This window comes from Cavia porcellus, unplaced genomic scaffold (genome assembly GCF_034190915.1).
Source record: "Cavia porcellus strain 051 isolate PalLab524CR breed Dunkin Hartley unplaced genomic scaffold, mCavPor4.1 scaffold_6, whole genome shotgun sequence".
NCBI lineage: Eukaryota > Metazoa > Chordata > Mammalia > Rodentia > Caviidae > Cavia > Cavia porcellus.
The window spans coordinates 1,101,449-1,114,662 of record NW_026947489.1 but is presented as its reverse complement, the minus strand read 5'-3'; the positions used below and the strand labels follow the sequence as shown (position 1 = coordinate 1,114,662).

Genomic DNA, 13,214 nt, shown 5'->3' with positions numbered 1-13,214 from the left:
CAGCACCCTTTCTTCTTGAATACCCTCCAAGAGATACATAAACACTTGACATTTCTAAGGTGATGTCTACAATTTTCATCATGAATGGGAAGGAAATAATTTCTGGCATATTTTAAACTTGAAAGTTTTTTGTTTTGGGGTGGGTTTGGTGGTACTGGAGGTTGAACTTAAGCTTGAAATTTTAAAAGTCACATCTCTCCATCTAATGATCACATGGTTTAACATCTACCATCATCCATAAATACAAGCTCACAAGTTTCCATCTTTCCCTGTCCCTCTTCAATTCAAAGACAAAGGTTCAGCACTCAGTGCCTTGCTCTGAGCTGAGAAGGCCCTGGGTCCACTCAGTCCCTAGCACCTTATCCCCCACAGAAATGAGTTTATGTAAACCTTACCTGTTAACTCAATGACTGGGGCAGGATTTCCCCACCAGTCTGTGTTTTTATGGATGAATGATAGTTATATAAATAAAACAGGAAGTCACCAGCAATTCTTTTTTTTTGTTCCCATGAAACAGTGAACAGTGACATCAGGAGCTTTGAGTGATGCTGTGTGCAACCTTCTCAGTGGCTGAGATACCTCTTCCAGGCAGGAGGTTCCCTGGGCAGGGGGAGGGGGTAGTGGGAAGTTAGGGGCTTTGAAAGTAGGACCGTGCCCTGTGGATCGCCAAGGGGTGGACGGGATACACAGGAACTCCACAGTGCCTTCCACTCTACTCTGGACAGTTAACAGTCTTTTCTATCTACCCAGTGTTTAACTTTACAACAGGAGACAGGAAAGAAACACTGTAAAAGCACATGGAAGACAAGCAGTGTCTATCTTCCAATCAAGTCAATCAGGTTATGGATGTCTTGGGATAGTTTATTTTGCTCTTACTTTTTAATTAATTTTTTTTTTTTCCATAGCGCAGGGGACTAAAGCCTGCTCGGACCTCTTTCCCCCAGTGCACTACCAAGCACCTGCCAGACAGCTCCGGTGTCAGGCCTCTCAGCAGGTGTCATGTAGAAGGCGGCACACTGTCCTTCCAGACCTCGGACAAAGAGAGTTCGTTCCTCCCTCTTGGCGCAGGGAGGTGGTCCTGCATGGAAACCCAAGGGAGGGCTCTGTCTGGTCAGTGGCAAGGCCCAGTGGGCGGTGAGGCACAGGGCAGGGGTATTCCCACGGCAGGGCTGGTGACTGACAGAGCAGAGCCTTCCTGTTCCGGTCCCCATTCCTGTCTGGGAGGAGTGACTGAACCGGCCCGGTCCGCACCTACTGGCCCTGTGTCTGCACATCCTGTGCTCCCCTTAGGGCTCCAAGCTCTTCTGGGAACAGGAAGAAGCCACACCCATGTAGGTGCTCACAGGTGTCTTTTATTGGCCCAGCCCCACCTGAGAGATGCAGGGCCGGCCAAGGCTTACTCCTCACCTGGGTCCTGCCTGTATGGCTGACATGGCTGTGCCCAGGATAGGTGGATGTGTGTGGCTGCTTCAGGGCCCGGCTTCCTCAGTGCAGTCTCACAAGAGGAAAGGCCAAAGGGGAGAGCTCCACAGCTCTCCAGAGAACCAAGGCACCATGGAGCAGAAGCCAACCCCTAAGTGGTGCTGGAGGCCCCAGGAGGGGCCCCGAGGTGCACCCACTGCCCTCCCAAGGCGTGACCCCTGCCTGACTGTAAAAGGTCCTTCCAGTCAGCACTGCACAGAGAATGCACGCGACGCCAGGAGACCACTGATTTCTTTGGGCTCTCGGTGGGGTGCGAGGATGTGGTGTGCAGAAGCCTGGCACCTAGAAGCTGCTCCAGCCCGAGGTCTCGGCTAGGAGTGGACCGCACGGTGAGCAGGCCTCTTCTCTGTGAAGAAGCTTTTCAGCAGCAGCACCTGGCTGAAGCTCACCACGAACAGGGCGATCGTCTCACCGATGGACCAGTAAGACACTCGGCTGTTGAGGTCTTCAGCTCGGGCTCGGTCCTGCGCCTCCCGGAGCCGGTAGTGAGTCTGGGAGTCGATGACTGTCTTCAGGGCCTCGTGAATGGTCACACAGGCAGACTCCATCTGGGTGGAAGACATGGCAGTCACAGTGCTGGCTGAGACATGGGGAATGCCTGCCCGCGGCCCACTGTTATGGATATCAGGGGAGCCCTGGGAGTGCTAACGTGGTATTTGTGCAAAGGGTCTAGCAGTCCTGTGTACCATGAGGAGAAAGTGCACCTGAGGCACAGAGAGGGCAAGAGACTTGCCGGTGACACCGGCAAGGGAACAGGTCAGGACCTGACTGGGCTGTGTCCTGAGACCATGCTGGTGAGCACTACCTTCCTTCTTATTTAATCCTTGTAAAGCACAGACATGCAGGTCATTGCCCCTGTTGCTAAGCAATACTAGCTATGCACCTGATGTGCTGATGGGGAAACTGAGGCTGGAACTGGTCACATAAATGGCCGGGGTACAGGACTACTGCAGCAGAATGAAGCAGACCTCAAGCATTCAGATTCTGCCTCTCCCTCCCTGTTGTGTAATGGATGCCTATGGTTTTACACATTAATGCAGACTGGAAAGGAGTCCTCTTCTCATGTCACAAACACATGAACATACAGGTACACACACACACCTGTGTTCACACCCTACCTCCTGTTTCTGTTAAAATACCGTGTGAAGAGGCGGACTCTGAAAACGCCAACCAGAGCCCCAAGAGCCCCACTCCACACCCAGAAACCCCGAGGCCTCTGCTCATACAAAGCAGCTTCCTCCAGCCAGCCAGGGAATTGCCACTTGTGGGGCTAGCAACCACCCTGTGAGCATGAAGCAACTGCTCCCCAGGGCCTCAGCGCAGAGCCCCGCCTGGCCTCATGGGACCTTGGAGAGGGTGTACCGAGATGTCCACTGCCCACGGCCATGGGAGATGAGTAGGCAGCCAGCTGTGTGTGGGGGCAGGGGAATCACTCAGTAGCAGACAATGAGAACACCATGGCCCTGAAACCTTGGAAGCCGCCGGCATGCAATCCTTCCCAGCCATGACGCCAGACTGCAGACATTACTACGCACTGCACCCATAGTACCTCAGACCCAGTCTCAAAGGCAACCTGCTTACAGTGCACGCATGAGAAGCTGCAGAACCTGTTTCTCACCAGGCTGCCTTTTCTCAAGTTGCTGGCACCTTTTCCTCTGGCCCTGTAGGAGCTGCACTGTCAGCCTCTGTGCTACCAAAGCCAGGGCTTCCTCTGTGGCTGGCCCTCTGCTGACTGTGGCTGGGAGGGGGGAGACAATGTCACCTGCATAGAAAAGCAACATGATCTGAAGGGTGGATGGGGCACCAGCAAAACCCAGTGAAAAGGAGCCCAGGTGCGCTCTGATGTGACCTCTAAGGGAACCTGTACCTTTCTTCTCAGCAGCTTCTAGAGTGTCACGAATACCTACCATATACCACACGTGACCCTCTCGGGACTACAGATGTCTGACACTGAGACAGGAACAGATGATCCTGAAGGGCTCCTGACACAGGGCTGACTACAAATATCAACCGCCAGATAGGGTCCTCAGTGCAGACCAGCCAGATGGTGAGTTTGCCGCCTGGTCCCTCGATAACCATGCCAGGGCCTACCACGGCACATCACTGTCACAGAGATGGAGTAGGGCCTGAGCAGGGAAGAAACTAAGAAGAGGCTGCGCTGTGGGGTCAGGCTCTGGAAACCTGCATCCAGGTGAGTCAAGGGGAGGTGTGTCAGAGCCCCAAGGACCAAGGTATGACCTGGACACAGGCAAAAGGCAAGGCAAACTCGCTCCAGACATACACCACCCAGAGATCCTGGGAGACCAGCACAGCAGGTGGGGCTGTGGCTGCAGAGACATGAGGCTCCAGGCGTTTCCAACCAGGCTCAGGTCCACTCGTTCATTCAAACCTCATTAAACGCCGCTTGTCTTCCAGGCACTTCCAGGTGTGAGGTTTGGGGAAGCCAGACTCAGCGAGACAGTCATTCACAGATAAAAGGAAAAGCAGACCAACTGTAGTGAAAAATGGAAGCACTCACCTGAGGGGTGTGCAGAGCTGCAGGAACCCCCAGGAGAAAGCAGCCGATCCTACCAGAGGGGAAGAGAACCAGGCGCAGGAAGCACAAGCTGCAGCCTAACAGGGGGGCGGGAGGCGCTCCAGGTCTCAGAAGCACCAGCAGCACAGGCCTGGAAATCACCAGGTCACCTCAGTCCTGCCAGAGATGAGACCCCCACTTTTGGGTACCACATCAGGGAGAAGCAGATCTGGGGTGCTGAGATCAGGGGAGTCGACAACAAAGGAGGCCTCCTGCCATTTGTGGGAGGGATAAACGTGCGCACCAGCATGCCTGTTGTGCACATATGCATATGTATATAAACATGTATGTATACACATACGTACATACACGTGCGTTTTATTTCTGCAAGCCCAGAGCCTCAGGTCCAGAGATGTGGGTCCTGGCTAGGACACAGCAGTGCTGGCCTGCGACTTCTTGGCCCTGCTGCCCTGGAGGCCTCCCAGACTACATTCACACCCCAAAGAAACCCCGAGGCAGCAGCTTATCGAAGGGGTCACAGATGCCCCAAGCACAAATGCCTGCTATTTCATCATCTGCTGGGACCCTGTCAGAACGAGTCAGAAAGAGACCTCTTTCCCTTGGTAGCACAAAACAGTCAGGCAGACTCCCCAGCCTGCTTCAAGGACTATGGAGACAGCAGTCACGGGCTAAAAGGCGACCCATGCCCAGATGACCAAAAAAATGGTCAAGGCCTTCCTGCCCCATGACCAACACAGTCCCAGCAAGTCTGCAGCTGACTCTGCCAGGAAGCCTGTCGGCTCTCCTGCAAACATGGATCAGACCTCCTGAGACCCCTGGCCCCTCAAGCTCCGCCCTGGCAACAGCGCCACAAGCAAACTGGCCAGCAAGGCCACCTCCCACAGGGCTGAGGCCAATCCCACCGCACTTCAGGCCCCGTAGGCAGGTGGCATGAAGGCCTGCAAGCAGCAGAGATGCCTCTCCTGAGGCTAGGCAGGAGCAGGGAAGTGCTGCGGGATGTGACAGGGCCAATCTGCCTTGCAGCAGAGTCAGACCCTAAAGCTCAGACTCCAGGAGAGAATTCTCCACACACCTCGCTCCTCACACCCTTCTCCACCTAGCCTGGCTAGGGCAGATTCAACAGGACTTTGTCTTCAGTTTGGACCTGCAGCATCTTCCACGTGCAGGCTGCGTTGAATGCTACATGCAGCCCCTACCCTCAGCTGGACACTCTTACTCAACCAGTCCCACCAGCCATCTGCAGTCACCTGCCACCAAGGATGACACTCCCACAATGGCCAGTACAGAGGGAGAAGGGCACCTCTACATGCCTTAACTTCAGGGAAGAGGGAAGACCTGGCAACCCAATGATGCCATGATTATGCCCCAGGCCACAGAGGAGCAGGACTCAAGGCCACCCTGGAGGGCAGCCAGACGTGACCCAGCCTCCAGGGCCTCCAATCACCCTGGCCTTGGCTCTGAACAAACACAGCTAGGGCCAGTTGATCCTGCCATACAGGTTTCTCAGGGCCCTGACAGTCACTCAACACCTGGTGAATTGTTTTTAGCACCACACCTTCTGCACAGGGAGGATCCAAGGTAAATTCCAGGGCCCTAGCCCCCAGAACTTTGGGCCTAAAGATAGAGAGGAAGGAGGGATGATTAAAAGTAGGAGGCAAGATGACAAGGATGGCAGGGTCTGGTCCTGGCAGAGCCCAGAGCAGGCAGGTACAGAGGTGGCTGGCTGAGCTCCAGCAGTGTCCACAGTGCACCACAGTGTGGAGCTGCTGCTGAGAGGCCACTGCCAGTTGGGACCATTTCACCTGCCCAAAGGGACCGAGAAGTGACACATGTGACTACTTGAAGACCTTTCTTGTTCTTCCCTCCTTTTTGTGGCTACAGGCAGAGAATCTTGAAGTCCTGCAGGGCAGAAATATGAGGTAAGAGTCAAGCCATGTTGGAAAGCCCCCACCAGTCTCTCTAGGTTATCAGGAGCAAGGAAAACCTTCTACTGTGAATGCACTGACACTGGGCTGTGCCACAGCAGCTGTACTGCCCTTGCACAGCAGACTTTGGCTTCAGTCTCTGTGGTAGGCATGTCACACAAGCAGAGGCACAGGACCTGAGGACTCTGAAAGGGGCATGAAAGACAGACTGATGGGAATGATGCAGAGGGAAGCTGGATGCTTGGGGACTAAAGAACAGCTTGGGAGATGGGAAGAACCAGGTCCTTTAGGCTGGACATGTGGCCGTCATTAAGAATTGGGGTTTCACTCACCTGGGTGAGAGCTGTGACCTTGTTCCCCATGTCTGGGAGAATAGGGGGCTCATCGCCCACCTGGAAGTCAAAGTAGACGGTCTTGTGCGAGAAGGTGGAGAACTCATTGCTGAAGCAAAACTGGTAAACGCCCCCGATCTCAGTGCGGTAGGTAAAACTGTCATACTGCTTCTTGGTTTCCCTGTAGATGACGTTGCCCAGGGGATCCTCCACATAGCAGTCGACATCATAGTGGCCTCCGGTGATAACCTGACACACAGACAGTGAACTGTCACTGAGGGACAACCAACACATACATACTGACCATGCACTGAGGTCGGATACCACAGACTCCTGTCACTTAGTTTTTGCCACACTGCTTCCAAGTGGTAGGGCTGAGTTTGAATCCACAGCTGCCTTCTCCAAAGGTTTTTCTTTGCAAATAAGAAAGAAGGAAGGACGAATAGGAAGGAGGAGAACAGGAAAGGGAGAAACAGGAGGTTCACCCCGGGTCACCCGCCTGCACCTGATAGTCGAGCGACAGCCGCACGCCCTGCTGCACCTCCTCGTGGAAGCACTGCCGCGCGCTGTCCGGCAGCTCGAAGGTGAGCTCGGCGCCCTGCAGCCGCTCGGCACGCAGCAGCAGGAGCAGGAGCAGAGCGGCGGCGGGGCGAGGGGCGCGGCCCATGATGCTCAGCTGGGTCTGCAGGGCCGCACCAGGAGAGCGCGCGGGAAGACGTGGCACTGCTGCGACGCTTCCGGGAAGGCGGGTGCCAGTGCGCAGGCGCGGGGCGGGACCTGGACAACTGCGCGGGTGCGCGCTCGCAGCTCCGGGCGAGCTCCCGCGGTGAGGGGGGTGGAGTCAGAGCCTCTGGGCGCATGCGCAGCTCACCGCCTCGGGCGGGGCTCTGCGGGCGGTGCTGTCGCGCGGTGACACGCCCAGCAGTCTCCTGCACCTGTCTGGCGCTCAGACTTCTAGTCGTCCAGACCTAGCGCGCATTGCAGTTAGGGTAAGGGGACGCGCGGACCCGTTTACGCCTTCTGCCTTTCTACTTCACTCCTCTTTCTTCCTTTCCTGTTCTCCTCCTTCCTCTTCTTCCTTCCTTCCTTCTTGTTTGCTAGAGATTGAACCCAAGGCCTTGCACTGGGTGACATCCTAGCCAGTTCTCCACCCACCTTCACCCCCACTCCCGCCTTTTTTATTTTCCATTTTGAGGAAGGGTCTAAGTCACTAAGTGGCTCAGGATGAACTAGGACTTGTGACCCTCCTGCCCCAGCCTCCCAGAGTGCTGGGATGACCGACCTGCACCGGGAGGCTTGGGTAACAGTTCATCCCCATCTTTTCATCCCCACCCCTTTCCCAAGGCAACAGTGTTGTAGGTGTGCGGGGTAGGGGAAGAGTAAGACCCCATGTTGTGCCTGCTCTGAGGAAATAGCAAGCTCAGCGGTCTCATGGAAATGTGCATAAAGGCAGACGCCTCAAATTATTTCGGCAGTCAGGACTGGTTGAAATTCTTTTTTGATAAAACTCAAGTTGTTTTCTCTTTCATTTCCCAAAACCACTGAAAAACTGATTTACCATCTATTCATGAATACCGACTTAAGATTTCTCAGTGTAATTGTAACCACAGGGTTATCTGTGTTTTTCCTCCCAAATTCATTTTTATTCAGGTTTGAAAAGAGTAGGAGTAGGAGGAAAAGGAAAACTACAACAAAATTTCAAAACATGTCAATCAGGGGCAACATTGGTACGTACATTGCGCACTGTCATCCCCAAATTATTCACCCAGGACACACGACATCTGCATTCAATGTCTGAACGATACCAGCATGAATCTTTCTTTTCAGCAAACTCAAAGCAATCAGTAGTATAACTATCTTAACTATTTTTGTACAGGTATCCATGCACATATACGTTTTTTTCTTTCAGCTTGTCACACTAATGAAACAATGTGATGTTTACAGATGTGTCTTAATTATTTCACTGAGTATGTTGTCAAGTTGTGTCCATTTACTTATAAAACTGTCCAGTTTATCTTTCTCTGTAGCTGAGTAGTGCTCCATTGTATAAAAAAATACTGCAACTTTTTAATGCATTCCTCAGTAGATGGAGTTGTTTATAAGATCTGGCTATTATGAACGATGCAGCTATAAACATGGGACTGTGTTTTTACTGTCACTAAAATCCTAGAACCAAAATGGAAAGACACTGTGGTATTGCTAATCACTGAAGAATTTTTTCAGAAGGTTATTATATGCAGTTGATTTCAGCAAAGAAATGCTGTACCCATGTGTTCCTTGTGTGGATAAGACTGAAGAGCTTGGCAGCAGGTGCATTTGTCCCTGTACTAAGGACTACTGGATGTGAAAGCAGCCTGTAGACTGCAAAACAGCACACACACATAACACAGTTATTGTCACTGAATCTTCTTGCACCTTGATTTTGGTAAAGACAGAAGTGCACCCCTTTGTGTGTATATGTGCACACACATGTAATCCTGACAGCTTTACCAGCAAGAGAGATGTATAAGAAAAACCTGTGAGTACACAATAAAGGCATATTTGTACCCAAACTTGACATTTTTTAGATAATGTAAAATGAGAGAACATGCCCTAGATTATTCTAGGAGGCTGGTTGAACTTTTTGTCAAAACCAGATTGTGTTAGTAGCTTTACATCACTGTGGCAAAATACTTGAGCCAATCAATGAAAAGCAGGAAAGGTTTCTTTTGTCTAGTTATTTTAGACATGTCAGCCCATGGTTTGTTGGCTCCATTGCTCCTGACCTGTAATGAGACAAAACATCCTAGCAGGGACCATGTGGTGGCACAAAACTACTCACCTTATGGCAGTCAGGAAGCAGAGAAATGGAGAAAGTCTCAGCATCCCCTTCAAGGGCAAGTCTGCGATGACCCAAGCTCTTCCCACTCTGCTCCCTCGCCTCCCCCAGCTGCATGCTAGGACCAAACCTCAACACATGAGCCTTTCCAAGTCACTCAAGGTCTGAATATATATATATATATATATATATATATATATATATATATATATTTGTGTGTGTATTATGAACCAATCTCCTTTGTATATAAAAATACAAAAGTTATGACCAAAATTTGTCTTGCATTTCCATTCATGGTTTTAGCTGTATGCTATGAAATAAAGATCCTATTTTGTTTTTATTTCATATAGAAAACAAACACCATTAACTGACATACAATTTCACCTTCATCACTCATAAATTTTCCATGGATGTAAGGTTCTGTTCTGTTCTGTTTTCCTGAGTCAGTTTATCTAGTACATTTTATCATTCTGTTTCAATTGCTATCACTTTTTAAATCTTGTCATCTTGTACCATGATCTTTTTATTATTCTTTAAAGCTGTATTAGCTATTTTTAGTCCTCATTATTCTATATGAATTATGGAATCATTTTGTCATTTTAAAATAAAAAATCCTGTTGGTATTTGCATTGTAATCATATTAAAGAAAACATGGCTTTTGCTACGTACCAGCAATACCTGATGGTATAGGAAAAATATCATATTCACAATTGCAACAAAATTATAAATTAACTACTAATGGAATAAAAAAATATATAATATTTTTATGAAGAGAACGAAATATTTGAATGAGGAACAAAGATAGTGAACATTTAAATTTTTAGAGAAACAATGTTTTTCTGTATTGAAAGATTTTATTTAAAAAACTATTAATATAAAAGAAACTAAGTAATACAGGATCTCAATCATATCCCAGAAAATTTTAATATTTCTTGATGTGATTCAAAAGAATAATTTGTCCAACAAGTAGAATTTAAAGTGGGCTCATCCCACAATTTGTGAAAGTGCATTAAGACTCTGGAATGGTTGAAATATTGTGCTGCCATACTGGTACAGAAAAAGAAATACATCAGTGGCAGCTAACGTGATAAAATGGAATGAAACGAGATGAGGTAAGGGGCTTGGGAGAGAAAGAGATTCAAAACTGTGAAGGCAGGACTCCATGTCTGGACTAAGATGCTGCAAGGAGAATGCTATGTGTTTGTTTGTTGGTTTATATTAGATCGCTTAGCCAATCACTGGTGAGAAGAATGGGATTGCCATGATCAGTGCAGACCAATCAGGATATCCCTCTGGGCAGGGGCCAGGCTCAGTTTCTCTATCCAAAGGGCTGCAAGAATATGGGGCTGCTATACCCACAAAGTCAGGATTAGATGGGGAGGGAATGAACTGTGTGGGCAACTGGCTACTGCTGCACAAAGAATGGATTAAATGCTTACTAAATCATGATGGGATGACTAAAAATTTGCTTTAGATCCTTTGCTCTTTTTCTCTGCCCTGGATCAGAGGTGCCTGGTGGAGGCCAAGGACTCAGAGAGAAGCACTAGGTCACATCCACCAGGTTGTTCATTTGGGTTGTGAGGTGGATTAAAAACTGGTGGTCAACTTAAACACCAGCTGAACTGAATCAGCATGGTGCTGAGTGTAGACAGATCACCTGAGGAAAGCTGCCAGCATAAAAGGACACATGGAGAGGAAGTGTTTAGTGTTGTGGGTTCTTCTATGCATTGTTGTTGTTTGGAGCTGTTGGTTCTGGAGGAGCTTGTCATGCTGGCTTCCCTGAAACGAACTCGGCTGTTATCATTGGAGGAGCTCAGGACTTGTCACTGAGAATGACTGTGTTTCACTTTGGGGGAAGCTCTGGCCCTTACTTTGAGCATTACTTCCTGGCTCAGGAAGGGAAGATGTGTGCTGTTTAAACACCAGAGAAGCTTGTCGTGCTGGCTTCTGGATATGTACTCTGGTGTTATCATTGTTGGAGGAATTTGGGACCTCACTGACACTGAGGATGACTCTGGTAGTTTTCAAGGGAGCCCTGGTCCTTATTTGGAATGTCGCTTCTTGGTTTCAATGCAGAACCTTCAAACTGCTGGCACGTATCTTTCAACCCACTGGCATAGACTTTCTAGCTGCACTGGCCTTTGATCCTTCCCAGTGCAGATCCATGACACAGACTTGCATGAGTCATTGTTGTGGGCTCTGGGCCTTCAACTGGACTTGTGCAGGGCATTGACATTGGCTCTAGGTCTTCATTTGAACTCATATGTGATATTGCTATGGGATATAGGCCCTCAGCTGGATTCTCTAGGTCATTAGTGTGTGGACAAATTTCTTGCGCTTCCTTTGTATTTGACTCTTTGGTGACTGTTATGGATTAAAAGCTGGTCAACTTAACACCAGCTGAATTAAATTAACATGGAGCTGAGTGTAGATGGCCCACCTAGAGAAAGCTGCCAGCATAAAAGGAGACATGGACAGGAATAGTGAGGTGTTGTGGATTCTTCTAAGTGTCACTGTTTGCATCTATTGGTTCTCCTGGAGGAGCTTATTTTTCTGGCTTCCCCAAAATGAATTTAGCCATTATCATCAGAGGAGCTCAGAACCTTGTTGCCGAGGATGGCTGTGGTTCACCTTGGGATCCTTACATTGAGCATCACTTACTGGCTCCAGAGAGGAAGATGTGTGCTGTTTAATCTCCAAGAGAAGCTTGTCACACTGGCTTCCTGACAAGTACTGTTCTTATTGGAGAAGCTTGTGATCTCATCACTGAGGATGGCTGTGGTACTTTTCAGGGCAGCTGTGGTCCTTGAGTGTCACTTCTGGGTTCCAGTGCAGAACCTTCAACCTACTAGCACAAACCCTTCACCTTAGTGTCATAGACTTTCTGGCTTCCACCTCTGACCTTTGGGCCTTTTAACACAGATCTGTAAAACAGACTTGCATGGGTCATTGTTTTGGGCTCTAGGCCTCCAGTTGGACTCGTGGGCGGCACTGTCATGGGCTCTGGGTCTTCAGCTAGACTCATTCAGGACATTGCTGTGGGATCCAGGCCCTTGGCTGGATTTTCTAGATCTTTAGTGTTGTGGACAGATTTCCTGTACTTTCTTATATGTAACTCTGGGTGATATAATAAAGTAGTAGTATAAATTCTGTGTCCTGTATGTAATTGTTCTCGTTATAACTCCTGACTACAACAGTGACCATTATAAATAATACTATAAGTTGTGTCTTGTATGGAATAGTTTCCTTGGATCCCCTTACAACACATTGGTTCCCATTGGTAGATTCTTGACTCCTTGGACCTCATCTTTTTCTTTTCCTTCACTTCTTCCAAGCCTCTCTCATAAGATTGCTCTTTTCTACAATAAGCACCAGTAGATTTGCATTCTGTGATTCTAAGACACCCTTCCATACCCCATCTTCTGGAACTGGACTCCAGGATCACCTTCCACAGGAGCCTCTGTGAGAGTCTTGACTCTTGTTGTTGTATTGACTCAACTGGGTGTCACACAGCCCTGAAGCCCTTGTCTCCTTGTCTCCTGAGCTCCTTGTCCTCACTTTGACACCTTTCAGCAGGAAGGTAGAACTGCAGCTCAAGATTCTGCACTTCCTACATGCACATCCTGTTTTGTTATTTGGTCACAAATGCTGCAAATTTCTCTGTTGCTTTGAACATATGTAACCCCATATTACTTTTCTACATTCACTAAAATTGATCCAGGCTCCCCTTTAACAAAGCCGACAGGGAAATCTACCTGGATCTCTGTGGAGCTCTGTGTAGTCACAGGTCCAAGTGGCCTTGACCTTCACACTTGTGGGTAATCAACTGCAGTGCTCATTGTCATGCCATGGGTTCTTCACGCCCTGTGCCTTCCTGCCCACCATGGCCAGGCTCCACCTCCCAGCATGAACCACGGAGCCAGTCCTAAGGATTTGCTCTGGAAATGAGTATGTTTGCGTATGTTTGAGTATATCAAGGGACCACAGACTTCTAAGCCTGCTGTCAGCCTTACAAATGCAGCCCTTCCTCCAGTACCAGCTGTCCTGCCCCAAACTTTGTCTTTCTCCTCCTCTGCCATCTTTTCCTCCTCCCTTTCATTTCACTTCAAAGGACTTAGAAT

General features: G+C 49.2%; 1 protein-coding gene and 1 long non-coding RNA gene across 3 annotated transcripts in view; one reads left to right on the top strand and one right to left on the bottom strand.

The window, feature by feature from the left end:
* Positions 1-840: 840 nt before the first annotated feature.
* On the bottom strand, positions 841-7,067 carry Tmed3 (transmembrane p24 trafficking protein 3). 2 transcript variants are annotated; one of them, XM_003461463.5, is made up of 3 exons: positions 6,781-7,067; positions 6,276-6,524; positions 841-2,030 (listed from the first exon to the last, which is right to left on the bottom strand). In XM_003461463.5, exons 1-3 carry the CDS (start codon positions 6,940-6,942, stop codon positions 1,794-1,796), a joined length of 648 nt encoding a protein of 215 aa, XP_003461511.1. In that variant the 5' UTR covers positions 6,943-7,067; the 3' UTR covers positions 841-1,793. The 2 variants fall into 2 exon arrangements, with proteins under 2 accessions (XP_003461511.1, XP_063105857.1); XM_063249787.1 differs by lacking the exon at positions 841-2,030 and adding an exon at positions 5,882-5,917.
* A 74-nt stretch (positions 7,068-7,141) lies between these two features.
* Positions 7,142-13,214, top strand: part of LOC111756800 (uncharacterized) — a 47,969-nt gene continuing 41,896 nt past the window's right edge. Inside the window, exon 1 of the long non-coding RNA XR_010047883.1 lies at positions 7,142-7,264. This is a non-coding gene — a long non-coding RNA (uncharacterized LOC111756800). The remainder of the gene's footprint in view (positions 7,265-13,214) is intronic.